The sequence below is a fragment of the Rhinoraja longicauda genome, chromosome 23 (assembly GCF_053455715.1).
Source record: "Rhinoraja longicauda isolate Sanriku21f chromosome 23, sRhiLon1.1, whole genome shotgun sequence".
NCBI lineage: Eukaryota > Metazoa > Chordata > Chondrichthyes > Rajiformes > Arhynchobatidae > Rhinoraja > Rhinoraja longicauda.
This window is the reverse complement of record NC_135975.1, coordinates 14,700,042-14,725,170: the sequence shown is the minus strand read 5'-3', so window position 1 is coordinate 14,725,170 and position 25,129 is coordinate 14,700,042. Positions and strand designations below refer to the sequence as shown.

Sequence of the window (25,129 nt, the reverse complement as noted above, 5' to 3'; positions counted from 1 at the left end):
TGTACAGAATACTGCAAGTGCAACCTCACCAACATCTTGCACAATGCAGTGTAACAGCCCAACTCCTGTCCTCTGTGCCCAGACTAATAAAGGCCATCATATCAAATGCCTTCCTCACCACCTATTCTACCTGTAACATCATCACTTTCAAGGAATTATGTACTTGTGCACTCGAGGGTTCGAGCTGCATGGAAACGTTGGGCAGGTTAAGACTTTATTCATTGAAGCATAGGAAACTGATAGGTGACCTTACAGAGGTGTATAAGATTTTGAGGGCAGGGAAAAGGTGAATTCACACAGCCTTTTACCCCCAGGGAAGAGGAATCAAAAACTAGAGGGTAACGGTTTCAGATGAGTGGGGAAACATTTAAAAAAGGACTTGAGGGACAACTTCTTTACATAGAGGACGATGCACATATGAAACGGGCTGCCAGAGAAAATGATCGAGACAGATACATCAACAATATTTAAAAGACATTTTAATAGGTGCATGGATAGGAAAGGATTCAAAGTGATATGTGCCTAAAGGACACATTTAAAAGGGCATTTTGGTCAATATGAACGAGTTTGGCCAGCACGGATGGGTTTGGCCAAGAGGCCTGCTTCTACGTTGTAATACACTTTGACTTTATTATCTTATTAAATGTAGTTTAGTAAATCTATCAGGGATCATCAACCTAGAATTTTAACTTTCCTTTTCACTTCAGAAACCGGCTACCTTGCTGACTATCCAGCATTTAAAGAATTTAGCCTTTTTTACTGAAAAATAAAATGACTGTAGATAAAGTACTCGGAGAGAAAACTGATGGGCTTAGAAGGGTCAAACTAATAATATCAAATGTGTGAACTTAAGATATTGGATGCAATATACCATACCACACCACAAGTTGGCAGAAGGAAGGGATACACACACAACAAGATGAGAAAAAATTCTGCAAGACAAAGGGAAACTTTACTTAACTGAGAGGACTGTTTAAAAAAATAGCAAATGAGGCAAGAGATAACTAAGGATCAAGCATTTCAGGAAGAAGAATAAACATTTCATCTCTGCAATGGAAAGATTCAACTGGTGCCAATTCCAGTGACTGTTCTGCTCAAGTGCCAGCCATAGTAACAAGCTATTCAATTATAAAACACTTGAAAACCACTATTAATGCCATCCTCAAAAATGCCTGCATATTCAAAGCAAACAATGCATATTAGTCACTTGAATTTCAAATGCAAAACTGAAAACTTACATGGCAAGATATCTTTATATCTGTTCTTCTTCACATTTTCTTCCTTTTCTCCAGTGTTAGTTGGATAGATCTTTTCAGTTCTATACTTAGTTGATAGTCTTCTGAGTCGCTGTTTAATATATAAAATGTCCACATTAATGAACTGATATCCCAACAAATTCTGACAGAAACATGAAAGCATACCTATTTATAATCTATCCTAATAAATGTACAAATAAGTTCCCAGGAGACATAATTATAAATCACTTTTTTACATGAAAAACAATGTTGTAAATACATTTTTGTTTCATATCAGTTAGTAGAATGACAGCACTTCAACCCAATTTCCTGCTAACTTTTTTAATTATTGCTAGAATTGTGGAGGAGATTTTAGTGATTACTGAAGAGGTTAGTAAACCATGATACAAAATACAATTCTTTTTAAAAAAAGCTTTGTGATACGAGAACACAAGCAAGACACAGGTACGGTTAATCTTTATTTACCCATTAACAGCTTGCTAACCCACTTCAGAGAACATTTAAATGCTAATCATTATGCTACAGAGCAATAATAGTGCCAAAAGGTTATCGCCCAGAGGACACTTCAGGATTTTCAAGACACAATGCTTGTCTCTTGTTTATCATGACTAATAAGTACATCACAAATTAAAACTAATTTTAATTTCCCAACATGCCCTTATGGGATTTGAATGCATGTCTCCATATAAATAGTCCAGGCCTCTGACTTACACATCTGTCCTGACCAGTATACCTACCCCGAACGGCATGTGACAGTGAGTGGGTAAAAAGAGAAGAAAATGGACATGTTAGAATAGATTCACAATGGCAGTGATCGCCAAATCCGGGTGACAATCAAATTATCAAATCACAGAAGCCCAAAGAGTTGCATACATTTTTCCACTGTACTAATTCCTCAGTTTGTTGCTCACATAATAACTTTGCCAGTTACTCTGAAGATACCATACAGGAGAAAGCTACAATTCTCAATTTCAACTAAATTACTCAATTTTACTCTACATTGAAATGCAATTGATTTTACAAAAATAAGCAAAGCACATCATGCATTGATGTATGAAAGTTCATTCTTAATGCAAATCAATCAACATTGCAAAAATTGAATACTAATTGTACCATCTACCTGAATACAGGAACCATTTTTCAAAGTGTCAGAGCATTAAACTGGTTCATTCTGAACCAAACCACCAGGACTCAACTAAAACCAAATCAGACAAACCAGGTTGATTGAACTTTTGAATTTGAGAGTTTCAAAAAACATCATAACAAAAGAGAGAACTGGAGGACAAAGAGGACAACTCTTCTTGTGGTTGAACTACCACAAGGATTCAAGAATGAGCAGGAATCTGTATCTGATAACTTAATTTTTCCACATTATTCATTGGCCATAAATACAGTAGACACTTTATTAAAACAGTACAATTGATAAAACACCAGGTTAAAATTAGCATCAGATTAAAGTATTGCAGCATCAATTGTTCACATTTTAAAATGACAAAAAAAGATTACAATCTTGAAATCCATGTGTCCAGATAACCAACACCGGCTCAGGTTTCAGCTATCATCAGGTCAATTCAAAATTAATATTATTCATGCCAAGATTTTGCAGTACTTGGTCAAATATATTCATAGCTGAAAATGGAGTCGTAAATTACATACCAAAAAATAAACCCTTCCAGCCCACCTTGTTCGTGCTGACCATGAGGCTTATCCATGTTAATTAATTTGCCTGCATTATGCCTATATCGCTTAACACCTTCCCTACCCAAGAACCCATCAAAATGCCTTTTAAACATTGCATCTGCCTCCTCTGACAGCTCGTTCCAGATAATGCTCCAGGACGGCACGGTGACACAGTGGTAGATTTGCTTCTTTACAGCACCAGAGACCCGGGTTCAATCCTGACTATGGGTGCTGTCTGTCTGGCGTTTGTACGTTCTCTCCGTGACCTGCGTGGGTTTTCTCCGAGATTTTCGATTTCCTCCCACACTCCAAAGACGTACAGGTTTGTAGATCAATTGCCTTGGTATAAATTATACTGTACAATTGTAAATTGTCCCTTGTGTGCATAGGATAGTGTAAGTGTGCGGGGATCGCCGGTCGGCATGGGCTCGATGGGCTGCAGGGCCTGTTTCCACACTGTATCTCTAAACTAAACTACCGTCCTCTGTTCGGAAAAATTCACCCCTCAGACTTTCTTTAAATTTATCCCCTTTCATCTTTAGCACATGTCCTCTAGTTCTACTCTAGTTATCCTGGGAAAATAACTATTTATGTTCCTCAATATTTTAAACCTTCAAGGTCACCAACCTCTCAGCCTCCTGAGTTTACACAAGAATAATCCCACCCTTCCTAATCTCTCCTTTTAAGTACAGATCTCCAATCTAGGCAACATCCATGTGGAATCTCTTCTACACTCTCCCTATTCTACCAGACCCTTCCTGCACTGTGGCCACCAGAACTGTACACATACATCAAATGTGACCTAACCAATTCTTTATACCGCTGCAACGTGACATCTTAATTCTTTTTCCCAATGCCTCAGTTCTCTAAAGGCAAGCATACGAAATGCCCTCCAGTACCCTATCACCCGAGTCATTACTTTCAGGGAGGTATGAACTTGCACCCCAAGGTTGCTTAATGCATCAATGTTTCCAAGATGTCCATTCTACAAGTCCTACCAGGAAATTACTTCCCAGGATACATTTCTTAGTTGTCAGATTTAAATTTCACCTGCCAGCGCTCTGCCCAACTTTCCAGCTGATCTATATCAAGCTATATCCTTGGACAACCTGCTTTGCTATCTACCATTCCATGATTTTTGAATCATCAACAAACTTACCGATCAGATTGTCTACATTCTCATGGAAGTCACGCAATAAATAAGAAAACAAAAGATTCCAGCACCAATCCCTACCACCACGTACTCTCTCTCTCTCTTTCCCCTTCCCCCTTCCTCCCCCCTCCCTCCCCCTCCCCCCACCCCTCCCTCCCCACCCACCTCACCCCCCCTCCTTCCTCCTTCCTCTCCTTCCTCCCCCTCCCTCCCCCCCTTCCCTCCTCCCAAGGCAATTTTGGATGCAATTTACGTCAACCTTACCCTCTGGACCAGCCTACATGTCAAATGCACAATATTGTCAAAAAGCCTTGATGCAATCAATGCAAAATGCTCTGCCTTCATCAATCATCATATTTATCCCCTCCTCAAACTCAGATTTAGGAGACATTTTTTCCTTTGCCTGTTCAAATGAACATAAATCCTTTCCCTCACAATCTTATCCACCAACCTCCCTACCCCTGATGCAAGGCTCACCAGCCTGCCTTTCCAGGCTTGTCCCTTTCACCCTTTTTGAATAAGGGGCCAACATAAACTGTGGTTCTGAAAATTTCACCCAATGCATACGCTACACTTAGTGTGGGTGTGAGACCTATGACAAACATAATTAAAGTACAGAAGGTGTCAGGCTTTGATAAAACCTACGAGTAGATAGCATCTCCAAGAACATCTGTAAACATGCAAACCCTAGGACAATACACCCTTGACATGACTCAAGGGATATGCAAATCTGAGAAAATAACTGAGATGTACGTGTGGCAATGTACTGTTCAATTACAGTGCAAATTTGCAACTGCAGCATCTAGTCGTAGTATACCGACATGGAAAGTGGGCACTCAGCCAAAAGGATGACAAATAACAATCAACAAGCTATCTGAAACCAGGGAGCAAGCAACCTAGTGTATCATGTCGAAATCCGGTTTAGTTGAGTTGCACACATTAGGAAATAGGTTTATGCTTTAATGTTGTAAAAACAATGCATGAACGAATCTAGAAAATAAAGGAAACAGCTGGAATGAGAGCATGTGCACAAATATAGCACAGAAGGCACTAGGGTCAAGCTTCCTCACGGATTAAGCAAGCTTAATGTTTCCTTATGCCTAATGAATACTTTATGAAGATTAATTAATTCAATTTTGCAAGAAATTACAGGACCACCAAAATGCAAGCAATGCATCCTCAAGGATATATCTTATTAAACAGAATGAATAAAACTCCAGTTCTTGCTAATAGCACAAAACGGAGCATTCCAAAACTAAAGTAAACCATTACCCAAAAATATTATTTTTTAAAAGCTTATCAATCTACAAATTGGACCTGCAATGCAAACTGACCTTAGTCAACTTATGCCAACAGCTAAACAGAGAGATAAAGCAGACAGATCCTAAAAAATATTCAATAGATTCACAATATTACACTGAATCAACAATACACAAAAAATGATCAAAGTTGTGGCTTGGTAGAATTAATTTCAGTTTCCTTCTTTGGAGGACATCAAGGAATAGTAAGAAAATTAGGGGCAAATATCCTCTCTCCCAACAAAAGAACCTCAGGATGAAATTTCTTGTATGGGTGTAATCATTTTTTAACTGATGTAATAATGCCAATTCTATATTTAAAAACTGCTTTCAGTTGATTTTGATATATAAGGCTCATGACCTGCAGTCAATTAAAGTCACACCAGTGTGCCCTGCTTTATAATTAATGTAAAAGTGGGACTATTACAACACTTCGAGAAACACACAGGATTAGACTTCAACTGACTGTTCCTTACTACAGGTGTAAATTATTCATATTATTCTGACCATGATGAGATCATTCAAGTGTGAATAATGGTCAACTCCATATGTTGTAATTATTTTAAGCATGATTTTGTTAAAAAAAATAGTTGATACAAAATATATATTGATAGAGGGGTTGTGTAGAATTGGAGGAAGTTGTGAAACCAGAAAGGTGATAATCACAGCAACTTTCAAACGTTATTAGAGCAAGCGAAAACAACGATAGAATCAACATTAAAGCTATTGCTCTATTATAGCTACAAAAAGATTCTATTTACTCACATATATTAATAAAAGGTGGCTATGTTTGTCCACATTACCAGAACCCAAAGCATCTGCTCAGTATTTACAAAAGATCCAAACCGAAAATTCTATACTTTGAATTTCAGTCAGGGTTAGAGATCTTTAATGTAGTGTATTGATATGTATTCTATATTGTCAATATAAAATAAGTTTTAAAATTAAGTTTAATGAGTGGCATACTAGTAGAGTTATTGCCTTTTAGTGCCAGCAGTCCAAATGTAAACGTGACCTCCTAGACTAACCGTCTGGAGTTTGCACATTCACTGACTGAAGATTTTTTTTTCAGGTTCTCCAGTTTCTTCCCACATTCCAAAGGCAGATGGATTAATAGGTTACATCACTTCCAACGTGCAGGTGGATGGTAGAATCTAGATGGGAGTTAATGGGAATGTCGAGAGAATTTGACACAGTAAATTGTGTGAGAGCTGACACAGGATTTGATGGGCCTCTATCATAAGGAAATGTGGAAGATAAATGAAACTATTTATTATCCTCTTGGATTCAAACAGAAAAGTTGTGTTTTAAAATTAACTTCCACTCTGCCAACCATATATAAAATAGTTCATCTTAAATTGACACTGATCCATTAGATATACAATTTTTTTCCCATTTCTGCAAAGCCATTTATCTTTAATTCAACACCCTCAAACCATTTACTAAATTCAAAGATTATCTGTCCTAATACTTTAGCCATGTCCAACTCAAGCTGTTATTTTACACAAAAGGTCAAGATGCAATGATAATAATTAAAATTGAAGTTACAAGTAAAATAAACTCTCATACATGCTATTATAAACCCCCAAACAACATCTCTGAAAAAATATGCCAACTTAATTTCAGCTTGACAAAATTTCAGCACAATATGAACAGGAATTGCATCATGGCTATAATGAATGAAGGGCGAGTAAAATAAAGTCTTCAGAGGGACTTTCTCTGTTCATGAAGTAAGCTTCTTTCTAAAATCCAATGAACATTATTTTGTTCAGTAATTGTTTACACAGTGGTTCACTGCTATAAATATAAGGTGGTACAATCAGAAATAGATTGGAACTTGCTTATTCAAGCAGCCAATAATCAATACTGATAATATTGCTATTTTAAATAAAATTGAACTTTACTAAACCCAACTATGCCACGGGAAATACAAGAGTACAGGTGCCACGCACATTCTAAATACCAAACAACATCATAAGGGAAAGCACATCATATAAACTCTCAAATTAGTTTTAGGATAAGGGTCATTTTCTAATAACAGAACATGCTAAAGTACTTTCAAAAGTTCTTTCGTAATAATTAATGAGAGAATTCAGATCATCTTAGCTCATCCCAGAATCTCACCACCTAAACATTTTAAGTTTAAAAGCTGTTGGCTACGATGAATTTCTGTTTTAGCCTGAAATGTCATCACCAGTTTGAACTTGTACCCAAATGACCTGATCGAAACGATACCTCCATGCCCTCCAGAAATGCTCACAAAGTGCTGGAGTAACTCAGCGGGTCAAGCAGTATCGCCAGAGAAAAGGAATATGTTACGTTTCTGGTCGGGTCGAGGCCCTTCTTCAGACTGAGGAACTGAGCGAAGTCATGAACTCCTTGCACCCCTAAACACTTGAACTCCCCTTCTCATTCCCATACTGACCTTTCTGTCCTGGGCCTCCTCCACTGTCAGAGTGAGGCCACACACAAATTAGAGGAACAGCACCTCATATTTCACTTGGGCAACTTACAACCCAGACTGGAAAATCTCGAGTGGGTTTAACTTCAGTGACGCTAATTAATGATGAACCATCTTTGGCTCGGAAAATTATAAATGTGAAAACTCATTCCTTTAGAAAGAAATTCATTTTGGAATTATTTTAAGTTAAAATAATTTTATGCCTACCTTTATATCCTCCCAAATGTTATTTTTATTTTGCTTTCTATATATAAATTTATTTTTCCAACATTGAACTTTCTGGTTCAGACGTTGCATAAATCTGACAGTTCCTCAGCTGGTTTGGTTGAAGAACCTTGCTGTTTCTTGGTCTGTTCTAAAGATGTGCACTACAACTCGCTAGATTAAAGAAAACCTGGAAGGTTTACAAACCTTATCCTTTTGTGGCTGACTTCAATATCTATACCTTCACACCGCAGTTTGTGGTGTGCATCTTATACACAAAATTATCAGGTGCACACCACAAATTGTGGTGGTGCACATCACATCACATCACAAACTGCGAGTCTTTGGCTCGGAAAATTATAAATGTGAAAACTTATTCCTTTAGAAGGAAATTCATTTTGGAATTATTTTAAGTTAAAATAATTTTATGCCTTCCTTTATATCCTCCCAAATGCCATGAGGAAGGAGTGCTACAAAGGTTTACAACATTTATTCCTGGAATGGCGAGATTGACACACACTGAAAATTTGAGTCATTTAGGCCTCTATTCACTGGAGTATAAAATTCGAACAGGACTAATCAGATAAGAGTAACAGTTAGAGAATCTAGAACTAGGGATCTAAACCTCAGGATACAGGATATACTTTAGAACCAAGATAAGAAGAAATTTATTCACAGAGGATAATGAACCCGTGGAATACTCTGCCGCAGAAGGCAGTTGAGGCAATGTCAATAAATATATTCAGGAAGGAGATATTTTTCTTAATGCTGAGAAAGTTAAGTGGTGTGGGAAGGTGCTGAAAATAGAGTCCTAAAGTGGGTGATCAGCTCTTATCTTGCTGAAGTGGAACAGACCCAAAAGGGCCACATGGCCTACTTCTGCTCCTATTTTTGTGTCTATATTTTTATTTACATAGAAGCTGAAGGAGAGGTCAAGATTTCAAAATGAAATGATTACTTCTGTGAAATACTATTGTTTGAATTGTCAGCACTATTTAAATACATATACAGAACACAATTGTCAATTACCAGTTGGACTGCAACCATTAACTACAACTGCCCATTCAAACCATGCCAAAAGACTTGTTAAAATTTCACACTGTATTTCTGTCAAAAGTACAATATCATGTAAATTAAGTGGCTTGATAAAACATACAACAAATACAATAGTTTTCTCAGATTGTTTTTGTAAACAAACATCACACGTATTTGAAATAGATTTTGTAACAAAAAGGACATCAAAATATTCAAGGAGGCAATTTCAACATTTTAACAAAATGTTATTGTGATTTTTAATCATGCTATTTGTAGAGCTAAAATAGGTCAATGCTCTAGTTCTCACCTACTCACTTCTTTAAAATTCAGGTTACAATAGCAATTTTCATAGCTTAACATTTTTCCTCAAAAGCAAATTATGCAAGGTCAAACATACTATATAGTAGTACTCTCTAAAAATGAAGTACTCGTGTTTTGTCCAAACATTCGCTGGCGATCATAGCTCAACTGATTCATTAGATCTAACTTTAGACATTCTAAAAAAATGCAGAGTCACTTCTGAACGGGAACAGGTCATCAATTAAACAATCCATAACTCCTTTAACTGAATTCTTGACATGTAGTGGTGTCCAAACCACCAGATACACATTTCAGAATTTTCTAAATATTGTATGGACCTAGTTGCTAATGGGTGTAAAGGAAACTAGTGTTACCAGTGATAGATAAGCAACATATTCAAGGCAACATAAACAAAATTCCACAGATAAATTTTTAACATTTTATTCGTTAAAAAATATTTCCTATAAAATTCAGTTCTGGTTGATCAGGCAAGTTGGTTGCAATTTTAAGAATTCAAATCTGCAAATGTTAATAGTGTAAATCCACAAGTTAATTAAAAAAACAGGTATTCAAATCATTTGACTAAAATGAGAACATTCATTTGATTGGGCAGTTCAATGTATATTCCTTATTAAGGGGTTGGAGTGGAGTCAATCAGCAAGTAGGGGACGACTACTTACAAGGAGTATGACCAGCGAGTGGTGCTTGGGATGAGGGGTGAAGAGTTTCATTTTTTAGTTTAGTTTAGGGAGACAGGGTGGAAACGGGCCCTTTGGCCCACCGAGTCTGGACTAACCAGCGATCACCGATACACTAGTTCTATCCTACACTCTAGGGACAATATACAGCAAACCTGCGCTTCTTTGGCATGTGGGAGGAAACCACAACACCCGGAGAAAACCCACGCGGTCACGGAGAGAACCTACAAACTTCGTAAATAATAGCTTTCGCAATCAGTTTCGAATCTGGGTCTTTGGCACTGTAAAGCGACCCTACTGCCTCGCCACCATGCCGAAAAGAGAGTGAGCACAATGTTGAATGGACAGCAGTGCATATCTATTGCAGCATTCAAATTTAATTACACAAAATTATATACAGTAGATGGAAAAAAACAGGTTATGTGGCCACATGGGATTTTATGCTCCATTTGAGCCTTCTCCTATTTACCTTTTACTATCAATACAACCCTTTATTCAAGGGTGGCAAACATAATGGCCTGCAAATTAAATTTGGCCTGTGGCAAACATATGGATTACTATGAAAAAGATTGAATAGGCACCTCATGTTTTACGTGGGAGTTAAAGGTTTGAAAAATAGTGCGTAAATCAAAAAGTGTGTAAATCAAACACATGCCTGGCACCACATGCAACTATGCTGTCAATTGAAATAAATGAGGTGAATCACATCATAAAGCTTTCCCCTCCATCTGTACAATGCTTTAACTGAAATGCATGATATTACCCATTGGAGCATAAAACTGAGATAATTACCCATTTATGCTTTATAGTTGGAAAGATATATCCCAAAGGCAGGTAGACAAAATGCTGGAGTAACTCAGCGGGACAGGCAGCGTCTCTGGAGAGAAGGAATGGGTGACGTTTTGGGTCAAGACCCTTCTTCAGATATCCCAAAGGCAGATTCATTTAAACGTATAATCTAATAGCTGCAGAGTTTATTTGAGTTTTCTTTCTGTTTTGCAAAACTCAACTGACAAGGTAACTTTGAAAGCTGATGTGCAAGTTTACCAGGCATAAACTTGAGCATGCTATTCGGAAAATAGGAGCATATAAATTAAACTTCAGTAGTAATTAGACAAGCGTGTTATTCTAAAAACGCGTAAATCAGACACACATAAAATGAGAGGTGCCTGTACTCCAAACAATAAGGTTCCAATATTTTCCTATACAATGCTCAAGGCAAGCTCTGTAGTTGAACAAATTCTTCCTCTGTAATATCCTGTCATGAGGAAGTGAGTTGTGGTAAAGGTTTGTAGAGGAAGCTGGTCACAATGTTGGAGTCAGAGGGGAAGCTTAATATTAAGAGGACAATTGACCGAAAGGGGTCAATAGGGGGAAGAGATGGAGGAAAATGGCCAAGGCAGTCAAGGCACATAGTGGAAATTCTCAAAATGCCTGGACCTAGGAATCAGCACCCGCTTTTCCCACAAGATCCTTGACTTTCTGACCCATTGACCAACAACAGTAAAGATAAATGACAAAACATCCTCCTCAATAATTCTCAACACCAGTGCCCACAAGAATTCATTCTCAGACCGTTACTATACTCCCCATACACTCATAACTGTGCAGCCAAATTCTGCTCAAACTCGATCCACACATTTGGAGATGACACCGCTGAAGTGGGTCGGGTCTCACACAATGACGAGACAAAATACAGGAAGAGGAGATAGGGAGCTTGGTGGCATAGTGTCAAGGGAACAACTTCTCTCTTAATGCCAGCAAGATGGAGGAGCTAGTTATTGACTTCAGGAAGCAAGGTAGAATGCATGTCCCAATCAACACAAAATGCACCAAAATGGAAATCATTGAGAGTTTCCATTTTGCATAATATCATTAAACATAAATAAGCATTTCCATTAAGCATAAATATCAGAGACCCGGGTTAAATCCCGAGTATGGGTGCTGTCTATATGGAGTTTGTACGTTCTCCCTGTGACCGCGTGAATTTTCTCCGAGATCTTCGGTTTCCTCCACACTCCAAAAACATACAGGTTTGTAGGTTAACTGGCTTGGGTTTGTATACTTGGTATAAATGTAAATTGTCCTTCGTGTGTGCAGGCTTGTGCGGGGATCGCTGGTCGGTGCGGGCTCGTTCAGCAGAAGGGACTGTTTCCGCGCTGTATCTCTAAATTGAACTAAAATAACTAAACTAATACCAAAGTTAAAGGGAAGAACACCTCTGCTCTTCTTCAAACATACATCATGGGAACAGAATCAAAGGTGGCGCATGGACTGCCTGGCCTGACTGGTGGAGAGGGGCACCGCACAACTATTAATTGTGAGCGTGGCATTTTGGTAGCAAAACAACCTACCAAAATGTCACACTTAACATTTCTTAGCATTAAATTGCAGTCGGCACCTCATTCTCCAGCAGCCTGTTTGTATCTCCTTAAAGTCTACCTATTCTCTGCACATCTCACCTACATCCAAGTTGTATCATCTACTACAGTATTTTGAGTTCTGTATTCTCTCAAGATTCATGGCCGTTTCCAAATATCTCTATTTTCCTAGCTTCATGGCCAGTAGCATTTCTATTCCCCACAAATTGAAACATTAGAGTAGAAATCGGTGTTCAATCACTTGTATTAAGAATACACAATTCCAAGTAGTTTAATCATAAATTTAAAGTTCATTGATGTTCATGTCAGAAATGCATATGTTATTATACTCAGTGCAAGGATTCACAGGAAAATTTCTATCTTTTTGTGTTCAATATTGTAGATCCAGCTTGCGTCTATTAATCTATCTAAAGATAAAAGGGGACTGAACCCTTTCCATCTCAGTCCACACAACACCAAAGTAAATACCAGATTATTAATGGAATTTAAATTCCACATGGTTAAATGTAAACACTCTGGAGTGTTCCAGGGCTCTGGACCACTGAACTAACAAATTATTTAAAATTATGTGGATAACTCTTTCAGAGATGACAAAGAATATATGAAATACATAGTTTACCGCAATATGTTGAAGCACAACTAATTTGAAGTTCATGGCAAAACAAAGTACAAAATAAATAGTTTGTAATGAATACAGGATTTGACTTCCAGAAATTAAATCAGCTTATAGTCAACTACTAATTGCTATTTTAAATATATCTGTTTAAATGACAGTTGTTTAGACCAAAGAAATATCCTTTTTATCTCTCACAACAACCCCCACATTCTGGCGCATTATCTTGTATGACCACAAGACTTAATTTCCTTTAAACGAAGATTATTTGTCCAATGGTTTATGATAAACCAAGAGTCTATATCAAGAATAGTAAATGTTTTCACATACTTTTAGTCTTCTAATTAAAACTTTGGTATGGTGGAAAGGAGAAATAGGTGGCAGCAATTTCTTTCACCTTTAGTAGAAACAAGGAACTGCAGGTGCTGGTTTACACAATACAACAAAGTGTTGGAGTAACTCAGCAGGTTAAAAGCATATCTGGAAACTATGGATAAGTGACGTTTCGGGTCAAGACCCTTCATCAGTCTGAAGAAGGGTCCCGATCTGAATCGTCACCTTTCCTTGTTTTTCTGACCCGCTGAGTTATTCCTGCTTAACAACAAAAATTACAATAAATTATCAATTATATGAAGCACACTAGACCATCTCCTTTAAACTTTGTTCCTCTCACCTCAAAACTGGGTGCTCCAGCATTAGATTTTTTCAATCCCAAGAAAAAGGTGCTGACTCTCAATCCTATCTATGCTTCTCATAAATTTTATATACTTCTATCAATTCTCCCTTCAGCCTCCAGCATTTCAGAGAAAATAATCCGTCTGTTCAATCTTTCCCTGTACCTAATATCCCCTAATCCACGCATTATTTTGGTAAAGCTCCCCTGCACCCTTTCCATAGCCTCAACATCCTTCAATAATCGGCACTTCAATAACTTGATGGTTGACGGGAAAAAGCCGTTCTGAAACCTGGAAGTGATTGTTCTCAGGCTCCTGTACCTTCTTTGATGGTGGCAATGATAAAAGAGCATGGCCAGGGTGGTGTGGGTTTATGATGATGCTATCAGCTGGCTTCTTGAGGCAGCAATTCCTGTCGATCTCATACTGATGTTACTTTTAACAGAAATAGCTGTTGTAGAACATTTCTAATTCGTCACTGTTTGCAATACAATAACATTGTTTTAAAGTGTTAAGCCTTACGACCTTGCTATTGGAATAGCAGCCACGACACATGAAATTAGATGATTGCAAGAATTTTCATTGAAATAGCAGAAAAAGATAAAAAGGTTACCTTGAATTTGAATGCATTTTTTTATGAATGATATAATGTTGGCACTGAGGCTCATAAAATTTGGCACTGTAATCTCTCCAATATAAGGAATGAATTCAATTATTCACAAAGGATGCACCCAAAATAGCAACTAATTTCCTATGACTGTTAGTTATTTACAGAAGGGGGGTGGGGGCAGCGAAGGAGTATTTCAAAACATCCAGAAATCCTCATATATTGCAATGGTTAAACACCAGCTCCTTATAATCTTCCCTACCTATCAATGTATTTCACACCATAATGTGATATTTTTACTTGCAATCTAATTTTTGAAAGGTAATAAGGTTCCAGAAAAAACTGATGCAGCTAACCTCCAGTAATGTAACATGCACATTTTGGGTTATAAAATGATACTGCCTATGAGCACCTAATGGGAAATAAAGTAGTTACTAATTAGATTTACTAATTCATTACTTGCGAAAGATGTACACAAATCTGTGCCTTTTTGCAAAAAACATAGGCTTTAAGCCAATACTCAACTCTGAAGAGGTGCCCCAATCTAAAATATCACCAAACCATGTCCTCTAGAGATGCTGCCTGATCTGCCAAGTTACCACAGCACTGTGTTTTTTTTGTAAATCAACATCTGCAGTTCGTGTCTCCATCTTATTACTCGAATACAAAGACTATTCCAATGATGGTACTATTCTCAAGAGTTTAGCGCTGAATTTAGGCCAAAAAAACACCAAACTAGTTTATTCTAGAAAGGATACAGAGCTTTGGAAAAGCGGGGGCAGCACATGGATTTTATAGCTCTCGTGAATCAAAATTCCCAAGAGATATTTATTAAAGAGAAAAACAAGATGAAGGCACAACAAGTTATCAAACCACAGACAACATGCGATGAAAGGTAGAATTAGAGATTAATTGTTAACTTGGAAAATTCCTAGCTGCTAACCCAAATCAAGATTCATTCCTTGAATAGAGTAGATGGCTATTTAATGGTGTTTATATTATGCACATCTTAATGCCACAGGCACATTCAAAGAAACATTATTAAACCATTTGACATTTAAAACAGTGGACCAAAAGAGTAAAAGGGTAGGTTTTAAGTAGAAGCTTTAAGAAATGAGATAGAGGAGGAAAAGCATGGGAAAGAATTCCATGGCTTAAATGGATGAGCAGGAAGACACAATTCTAAGTGTGAAATTTCCTCAAAAAAATTGAATTTTACAGAAATTATGAATGAAGCAACAGAAGAATTAAGAAAAAACAAAACATTTTGAAATATAAGCATTGGTGGATCAGGAGCAAAGAGATAATGAGCAAGCAGGTGGGGATGGAGGCAGTTGGAAGTTTGTACAAGTAGGAACACAGGCACAGTCCATGGACACATTGAAGTTTATAAGTACAAATTCATAAGCTAATCACCTGCCAGCTCGCTTTGCCACCTGTTTCAATTTTATTTTGTTAACATCCCAGTAATCATCCATAATATTCATGCTACACTTATTGACTGCCATTTCCTTTACTGTTTATATTTTGGAAGTGGAGACAATCAGACTGAGATTGTATGATGGTAAGTTGGCCAAGAAAACACTGGAATAATCAAACCCAGATGATCAGAGAGATGGGCTGAACTTTGTTAAAAAGGAACATCACAATTTCCGAATTTAACCTCCTAAGTTTTATTTTTTAATTACTTTAAATTATTCTATTTTTAATCTATGGAAGAAAATTGCAAAATTCACATAGAAGTAACCTCTAAAGCTAATCAGTGATTCTAGCTTAAAACCTAAGACCTTGTAACAATGTAAAATATTCTGAGTACTTGACTGTGAAATTAGTTTGTGAACACAAATTTATGTCAGCTCAAGAGATGTCAGATTATGGTGGAGAGCTCTGAAAACAATGACAATGCACCATGTGAAGGTCTGCTGGATCACTGACAGTAGCTTGGCATTGTCACATTAACTTCTAGATGCATGAACATCCCCAAGTTTAGTCACAGAGAGAAGTGCTGGTAACACCAGTTACCATTACCAATGGTTCTGACTCGAAGGGCCAAATGGCCTCTTCCTCCACTTATTTTCTATGTTTCAATAGCTTTGCTGTCTTTATAACCACAGAATCGGGGCAATAGGCATCGGTCAAAGGAAAAAAAGAACTACTTAACCATCTACACAGTACTGCTTAACACAACAAGATCAAAAGGACAAATATTAGATTCTAATTAATGCATTTAATAACATTATATTTCTGTATACATCAATTTAAGGTGTGTAAATTTGAATGGCAGCGATATGTACGAAATGTTAAAAAGCTTTACAAATGGCAAGGCACCACTCCGGCTTTGCTGTCTGTGTAAAGATACCAGAGCCTTTTGCAGCAGTGTCACTGCAGTGTGTTTTCTTAGGTCCAGTGTCTTCTAGATGCTGCGGTTAAATTCAAAGGGCATAGAAGCTATCATCTCAGCCCCTCCACATCTGGTCCAACCAATGCAGGTATACTGAGATTACAGGCAGTGGGCCTGGTCCAGCACAATTTGATACATACATTTGCAGCCAGATATTTCATAAAAATGTAATTCAAGCTTCCGCTGTTTCAGCCTCACTAATTTATTCTTATATGTATGGCTAAAGAGTAGCCTGGAAAAATTCAGATCCATCTTGCTCCCATTTTAAAAGATAGCAACCTTTTGCTATAAATGGGGTTTCCGTGATTCTACTGGTCAAATGTTAATCGGGCACTCATTTGTTTCTTAATTTTCCTTTTAATTTCAGCCCTGCATCATACAAATGTCACCTTTACCCCCCACCCTCCCATCACCCAGCAACTGAGTACTTTATATCTGGTGGGATTTTAGATTGCGAGGAATCCTGCACCCCACCTATACATCAATGGAAACATTCTGAACCCCCACCAATCCCTCTCCAAATATATCCCACAATGCTGGCACCTTTTTATATTACAGTAACTGTTTCTATCATGTCACATTCTGATAAATTATATAACAGTTGGACCATATCACGATGGAAATTTTACATCTGGTCAAGTCAAGAATGTTTCATTGCCATATGCACTCCGACCAGAACAATGAAATTCTTCTTTGCTGCAGCTTTACAGGCACATTAACACAATAACATACAAAATAAATATACAAGAAGCAATAATGAACTCTCAGTTATACTAGGTGACCAGATCATAATAGTGCAAGCCAAAGTACATAGTGCAACCTTGTGCAAACCCCTTAAAAATTCCATGCTGAGGGGTGTCGTGGTTATGGTTGTGCAGGGTGGTTCAAGAGCCCGATTGTTGATGAGAAGAAGTAACAGTTCTCAGACTCTCGTACCTCGTTCCCAAAGGTAGCAGCAAGATGAAATTGTGGTGTGGGTCTCTGATGATATTAGCTGCCTCATTGAAGCACCATTTTCTGTAGATCCCTTCGATGGGGAGGTCAATACTTGTGATGGACCAGGCTATATCCACCACTTTCAGCAGTCTCCTTCATGCTTGGCCGTTCAACTTACCAAACCAGGTCTGTGATGTAATCTGTCTATTGTCATTTGTTCACAAAATGCTTGCCAGCTGATATGCCTTCCATCTATCCAGCTATGTTTCATGATAGTGGGCCCAGTAATGTTCCATTTCTAGATGATCTTTCAAAGTACTAACCAAAAAGTTAATGTACATTTTTAAGAATTCTGCAACTTGAAAGCCCAGGAACAAAGGATATTACAGAGAGAGGTAGACACCACCTAGTCCCCAGGTTGTGATCTTCCCACCAAAGAGTTCTATAGGTGCTGCCTCAGAAAGACAGCCAATATCAATGACCCACACTACCCTGACCACACTTGATTTCACTCCTCCCATTGGGAGAGAGGTACAGGAGCCTGAAAACCATGACCACCAGGTTCAGCTTCTTCCCAACAATTATCAGGTTATTGAACACTGCACACTGACCTCTGCAACTATAAGCTTGTATGGACTGTTTTTAGTTGACTTTGGATTTTTTGCACTTGCATTTATTTCTTCCCCTTTAATGTTCAGGTAGTTGAAATCCTCAGTTTTTGTCCTATTGGCTTTGTGTCTATTAGTCTTGCCTATATTTGTGGTCTCTCTTTTCGTTTGGAATGTGAAGTGTGCTATTCCTTTCCGCTACTTCAACTTTCAAGACCTTGTTTTTGTTATAGATATTTTCTTGCACATATGTCACCTCGGGTACAATTGCTCAACTCCATTTCTGCCTCATTCAGCAGAGGGATGAGTAGTGAAGAGTTCTGGCAGAATCCAAGGAAAAATCTCAAAAGTTCTCCAAGATCCTCTTCAAACACGATCTTCTCACATCAAATTGTCACCCTCAACATTGTGATTTTTTTAAGCACACTTAACTTTCCCGAATAGATTCCAGGATTTTCCCTACTGTAGGTATCAGTGCAGATGGCTGAAATGTTATTTTTGTTAACAAATTTGCATTTGCACAAGCTATTAATTTTACATATATTTGCCACTCTTTATTTTATACATAAAATAGAACGATTGGCAAATTAAACACAGGAAGTTGTTAAGCCCAGCATTTTCATGCCAGCTCTTTACCAATACCAATAAGAATCACTAATTCTTTTCTCCCCCACCCTTCTCCCACCAACCAATTCTCCATTGTCTCTCTTTTTTTAAGTCACCTTATATTTATGCATTTCCCCCTGGGAGAACCTAACTCCACCATATTTGCAGGCAGTGCAATCAATATTCCAAGATTACTTTTCCTTTATAATTTTAGAAGTTGCTGTAATTGCTGGAATGTCTTTCAGTGGGATTACTCACCCCTTACTTCTTCAATTTTGTGGTTTTTCTTTGCAGGATTTCAAAATCTGGCCAATAATTAGGCTTATATAATATTAAGCCTCTTTATCTATAGATATTTAACAGACTATTTTCTATATTTTGTTTAAATTCCTGAAAAAATGTACACACATTATGAATTATTAATTATTTATATGGCTGCCTTTTTAATCCACTAGCAAATCTTTTAACCTCATTGCAAACTAATCCTCATACTTACATACTTGTTCAGGTTTAACACCAATGTAGGAAACTCAACTAAACTCATAATTAAAAATTCTATCATGACGGTCCTTCCCCAAAGTGTTGTTGATCATAATGTCATTCATTAACCATGCATCATTGCAAATACCAAACAGCCTGGCCACTAACTAGTGCTTCACATTCTAATCTAGAAGCTATTCAATGCATTGCATGAACTTGGCCATAGATCTATATGAAGATTAAGGTCTCCAGTGATTACTATATGAATTTCTTCTTACAAACAGAGGTGCCTCGAACCAAAACATCATCCATTCCTTCTATCCAGAGATATTGCCTGTCCCACTGAGTTACTCCAGCATTTTGTGTCTATCTTCAGTGGCAGTCTGAAGAAGGGTATCGACCCAAAACGTCACCCATTCCTTCTTTCCAGGGATACTGCCTGTCCCGCTGAGTTACTCCAGCATTTTGTGTCTATCTTCGTGTAAACCAGCATCTGCAGTTCCTTCCCACACCTTTAATTTTCCATTTTGTTTACTTGCCTTACACCTGTTAGGAAGTTATAAACAAGAGGAACAAACTAATAAAGAAATGTCGGAAGTTCTAGAACTACCGCATAGTGACAAAGGTGGACTTCAAGTAACCTACTACACTCTGCAGCAGTAATTAAGGAACACCATTTGCATTACGTGGACCCAATTCATTATAAAGCTATTTTGATCTGGAACTAAAGAACCACTTAAAAGTTAGATTGGAAATTGACAAGTAGACAAAAAGGTGTCTTGGATTTAAATACAGGGGGAAAAAAATGCTTCACCCTGCAGTAATCAGGCATCCTCTCAAGAACATAGCTGCTGGTTTAACAGGAGGTGGCCACTGAAATTGACAATCACTTATTTCGGCACTTGTACAATGATGCTTTATTAAACAAGGTAACATACAACCATTAGTATTTTTAGCCTGCAGTAACACAAATAAATATTGCTATTAACAAAATCCTAGTTTTGAAAAATAAATTTATTGTTGCAAGTTTGAAATACACTAGCCTCTAAACCCTTTTCCCCCATTGATACAACTGTCCTTATAATGCGATTTACTATAACACAAAGCTTCTTAGGAGTGCAACAATCGCATTATAGCAGAAACACCTGCATTCAAGAGAAACAGCTTATCAGGAAGACTCCTGATCAAATGAAGAGCTTTGGGAAATGAGGTAGGTTATTGCCAATACCTCCAAAATTTCCATCTTTACTTCACAACCTAAAAGGCCTTGCATCGAAACCTGGTAACTTATTCCATTTAAGGATAATCATTCCAATAGTTGTTACAAAGAAAAATAGCATATAATGTTGCCAAGAAAAGCAACAAATGCGAGCATTGGAAAACTGAATTCAAAAGGAGTACAAAAGCATTGATGTGCAAAGAGAAAGAAAAGTATGAGAAGTGAATAGCAGAAAAATAGATCGCAAGAGCTACTAAAAGGAATGTTAGAAGGAAAAGATAGTCAACGTTGATAAGGGTAACTTACTGACTGAGACACAAGAAATATTGTAAAAAATGGAGATGGCTGAGAAGTTGACCAAGTATAGGGCCCGCCCGTCTTCATGGAAGGCACAGCAAACATCCAAATGTGCAGAATGACAGGTCTAATGCAAAGGAGTTCAACAACAATAGTATTGATTACTCCAAGCTTTTTATTTAAATTTACAGAACAAATGTGATCAATCCACAGGACCTGATGACACTGCAGAAGAACAAAAAATAGGACCAAGAGTTCAAGCCCCCTCAAGCCTGCCCTGCTATTCAGTGTGATCCTGGCTGATCTGCCCCAGAACTCAATTCCTCTTATGTGCCAATTCCCCAAACTTTCAAAAATTATCTATGTCCTCTTTTTTTAATTAAATCAATAATCTAGCCTCCATGGTAGAGAATTCCATAGACTCACCACCATCTGAAAAAATAAATTGATGCATATTTCATTTTAAAATTGTCTCAGATTCAATTCTGAATCTGTTCTACTTAAAAAGGCCAAAACAAAATTTACAACTGCCTCATGCTGGGGCAAAAAAGCTTATTAAAAATATTATTCAATCCAAAGCAACTTATCCTTATACTATTCAGACTCCTATGTGGAACTGAGATACGCCACGATTGTCAAATCTATTTCCAAATTTAGAATTGCTTGTCAATAATTCTACCCAGCATTGCGTAAAAACATTTCCTCAGCAAGGTACCATTCTCTGGAAACTTGGGCTCAACTAAAATGTAAATAAGAGTTTAATCATTCTGTTAAACGTTCCATCAATTTGAGGGAAAGAAATTACATGTCGGCAAACCCGATACTATAGGCAATCACTGCCACAAATTCCATCTGCAAGGCAGGGTTTAAGGTTGAATCAGATCATTTGCAATCCACTTGACCACGATAGAATTTCCATTGCATCAGCCTCTGTTACCAAGCCCACTTCCAAAACATTGATGTCAGCCACTGCCTCCACTCATCTTGCATCAAAACCCCAAATTCATGCCTTTGTAACTCTAATGTGCAACTCGTCTACTTCCTCCATCCACTCATCACCCATCCCTCTCTGCTGAGTCCACTGTTTTTCTTTGTGCAACACTTCCCTGCCCCCTACCCCCCCCTCCCCCCAAAAATAAATCACACCCCCTTTTCCTTTTATGCACTTTCCCTCCCTCTGGTCCATTTCATTCCTTATCTTATTTTTCCATCAGATCCCATCAGTTGCATTTTGTTCTTCTCCATGTATCATCTCCAACCTTGTTTACTAACTCTACCCTTCTCACCTCCAACTGTCTCATTTGCCAAACAACCACTTCTTACTTGAACTCACATCCACGTTTTCAAACTCCAATGGTTAATTGATATCCAATATGCCTATCAAAAACTATTTTCAGCCCCACAATCCAGATACCTTCAACTTAAAATTCTGCCCCCTGCTTCTTCTCAACTGTTCATCCCTCCAATGATAGCCTTGTACTTGCCTACCTTGGTTCTAAGCTCCAAAGTTCTCTCCCTATACACCTAAATATAATCGTTCCCAATCATTTAGTTATCTAATCCAACATCTTACAGTACTGTCAAACTTCTTTTTGCAGACACATGCAACGCCATTGTGATATTTTTTTAATGTTAAGGACCCCAAGTAGTGGAAATGACACTTAATTCAAAAATATGCTGACTGAAGATGATGTTGGATAGCCAATGAGATCTCCAAATACCTGATCTCATTGGTATGCACTAATGCTAAATTTCCATTAGATCAAATGTTTCCCTTCCTTCAAAATGCCCATCTCCCTGTATGTGACAAACCATCGCGGACTGCAAGTTCACAGACATCACCCACTCCACCAATGAATGCGGCCATAATTCATACACCGAATACAGGAAAGACCTTCCTTCAAAGGAATGATCACAGTCCAGCCATTCTTGAAATCATACAACAGCCATCCACTGGAAACTATACTTCACGCAATGGGTACATAGCTCCTTCCCCAATGCAATTACTGAATAGTAACAGAGATAATTATCTTCTTATGTCTATTGTCAGATCTGATCACATAAAATGAAAAATAGGTCTTAATAAAATAATGAATACTTTAAGTGAAACAACACAAGACCACTCGTCGCATACTTTCTCTGAGCGAACACAACGCCCCTGTGTCTTGCGCAACATCCGCAAGCGCTCCACATTTCTGACTCACAGCTGACAAATTCATTACATTTTTCTGCTCTGCAAACCTCACACCCAAGATGAACCTGGGGGCGGGGGCGGGGGCGGGGGGGGTCTACGTTCTCTAAACCGTTGTTGTGCCCCGTCAAAGGCGAACATTTCGTTCCCAGTCAGTGCCCGAGACAAACGCGAGCTTTGGTTATTTTGTGGGGAAAGTGGATGAGGAGCCATGAGGGGGCGGCTTAGGCCGCACAGCCTGGAGCTGGCGGTGATGGTCCAGCTGGGTGGCGACGGCAGAGGAGGAGGAGGAGGAGGAGGAGGAGGATGAGTAGACACCGCCGAAACCACGACTCCTCCCGGCAGCCGCCCGTCCCGGCGAGCAAAGAAAGTTCATTTTAGACAAAAGAAGCCAATACTGCAGGAGACTTAACTACACACACACACAGCAACTCACCATGAAGTCGTTGGCAAAGTTGTCCTCCCCATTCTGGTCGCGGATTTTCATGGCCAGCACCCGATCAATGAATTTCTTCAGGATCTCGCTTTGCTCCATCTTCTCAGCACATTGGACAACTGGAGCCAGCAAACCGGGTCAAACGCTCATCGCTATCGCATCTTTCCCAGCAAATATCTTTCTTTGAAAATGCGATGGTTCGCCCTGTCCCTATTGCCACCTAATGTCAGTGATGGGCGATTCTCTGCACCGCTGTGCCGAGACTCGGGCTCCCTCCGGCCGTCCGTCCGTCCCCACTTTCCTCTTCTCCGCTCTCTTCCTCCTCCCCACTCGCAGCCGAAGCTCCCACCCCTTCTCCCGCTCCTCGTTGGACCATCTGGGGCACGGCTGCACCCTCCTGTCGGCCGCGTCTTCGTCATCCCATCCCTCGATTGGACGCGCTGCCTGACACTCACTACTACGTGCTCTAAACTTTTTTTCAACTCGATTCCCTGAAGATCTCTCAAGATACACTGAGCTCCTGTTTGCAAAGGGGCGGGTAACCTGATTTTCTGTTGGTGGCATTCAGGAACAATCTAATATTCCGTCCTATCCCTATTGCTACCTAATGCACACACAGTGATGGGCGGTTCTCTATGAGTTATTGAGGATACACATAATTCTACCTAAACATTTCAGCATCCACCCAAAACCCAAGTGATGGAATTTTTCCAATAAAGTATCATTCATGGTGCCACACTGAGACTCTCTGAAGGTGTAACGAAAGCCATTTTTTGCTCTCCACAGCAGCAAGAATAAGATCCGAGAAGAGGGGAAACTATTAGACATATATAGTGGGAATTTGTTTACACTAAGAGCAATCACTCCACCGACGCATTTTGCGTTTCCTACTTGGATTTCAATGAGATTCCCATTGAGCTGGCACTGGAGATGTTGAGTGTGTCCAGCATTTTATTTTAGATTTTCTGCTTCAATTATTTTTTTAATTAGCACTGGAGTTCTTGATTATCACACATTATCAACTGGGAAACCAATTTAGCCATGTTTCTGTTTTGTCTGTGCAAAATCCAATTGTTTAATGGCCAGATTGTGATAGATTTTGAAAATAAAAAGGTGGAAATCTGAAACAAAAATAGAAAATGCTGAAAACAAACAGCAAATGAAGCAGCATATGTAGAAAGAAAAATGGAGATAAGTTTCTAGTCATAGATTCTTCATTAGAACTGGGAAAGAGAAAACGTGTTCATTATAAATGGCAAAGTTGCAGAGGGGTGGGACAAAGAAGATTGAGACCAGGGTTGCCTTGGGGATGAGTTTTAATGGTAATTAAAGGGTGACAAAGAAATGACACATATTGCATATAGCAAGCCAGGGTGTTTATTGGAGAGGGAAAACAGAACTGAGCCTCAGTCACCAACAGACAAAGGCAGCAAAAATGACTAGTTCTGATAAAAATAGAGAAAGCAGGTTATCAGAAGTTGAAGAATTTGATATTGAATTTAATATCTTTGTCTTGGATATTTTGTGTGCTCTGTACATTGTGTACTCTAAGATATTGCTGATGATTGAATGCTCGTCTAGGTCATTGTCAAGAC

At 38.4% G+C, this 25,129-nt stretch overlaps 1 protein-coding gene across 3 annotated transcripts in view; it reads right to left on the bottom strand.

The window, feature by feature from the left end:
• Nucleotides 1-23,873, bottom strand: part of LOC144604897 (tyrosine-protein phosphatase non-receptor type 12-like) — a 75,433-nt gene extending 51,560 nt beyond the window's left edge. For all 3 annotated transcript variants that reach the window (XM_078419720.1, XM_078419722.1, XM_078419721.1), the window contains exons 1-2: nucleotides 23,535-23,873; nucleotides 1,239-1,347 (exon numbers count right to left, since the gene is read on the bottom strand). In XM_078419720.1, the coding sequence (XP_078275846.1) occupies nucleotides 1,239-1,347; nucleotides 23,535-23,633 (208 nt within the window). In that variant the 5' untranslated portion in view covers nucleotides 23,634-23,873. The remainder of the gene's footprint in view (nucleotides 1-1,238; nucleotides 1,348-23,534) is intronic.
• Between the last annotated feature and the right edge of the window lie 1,256 nt (nucleotides 23,874-25,129).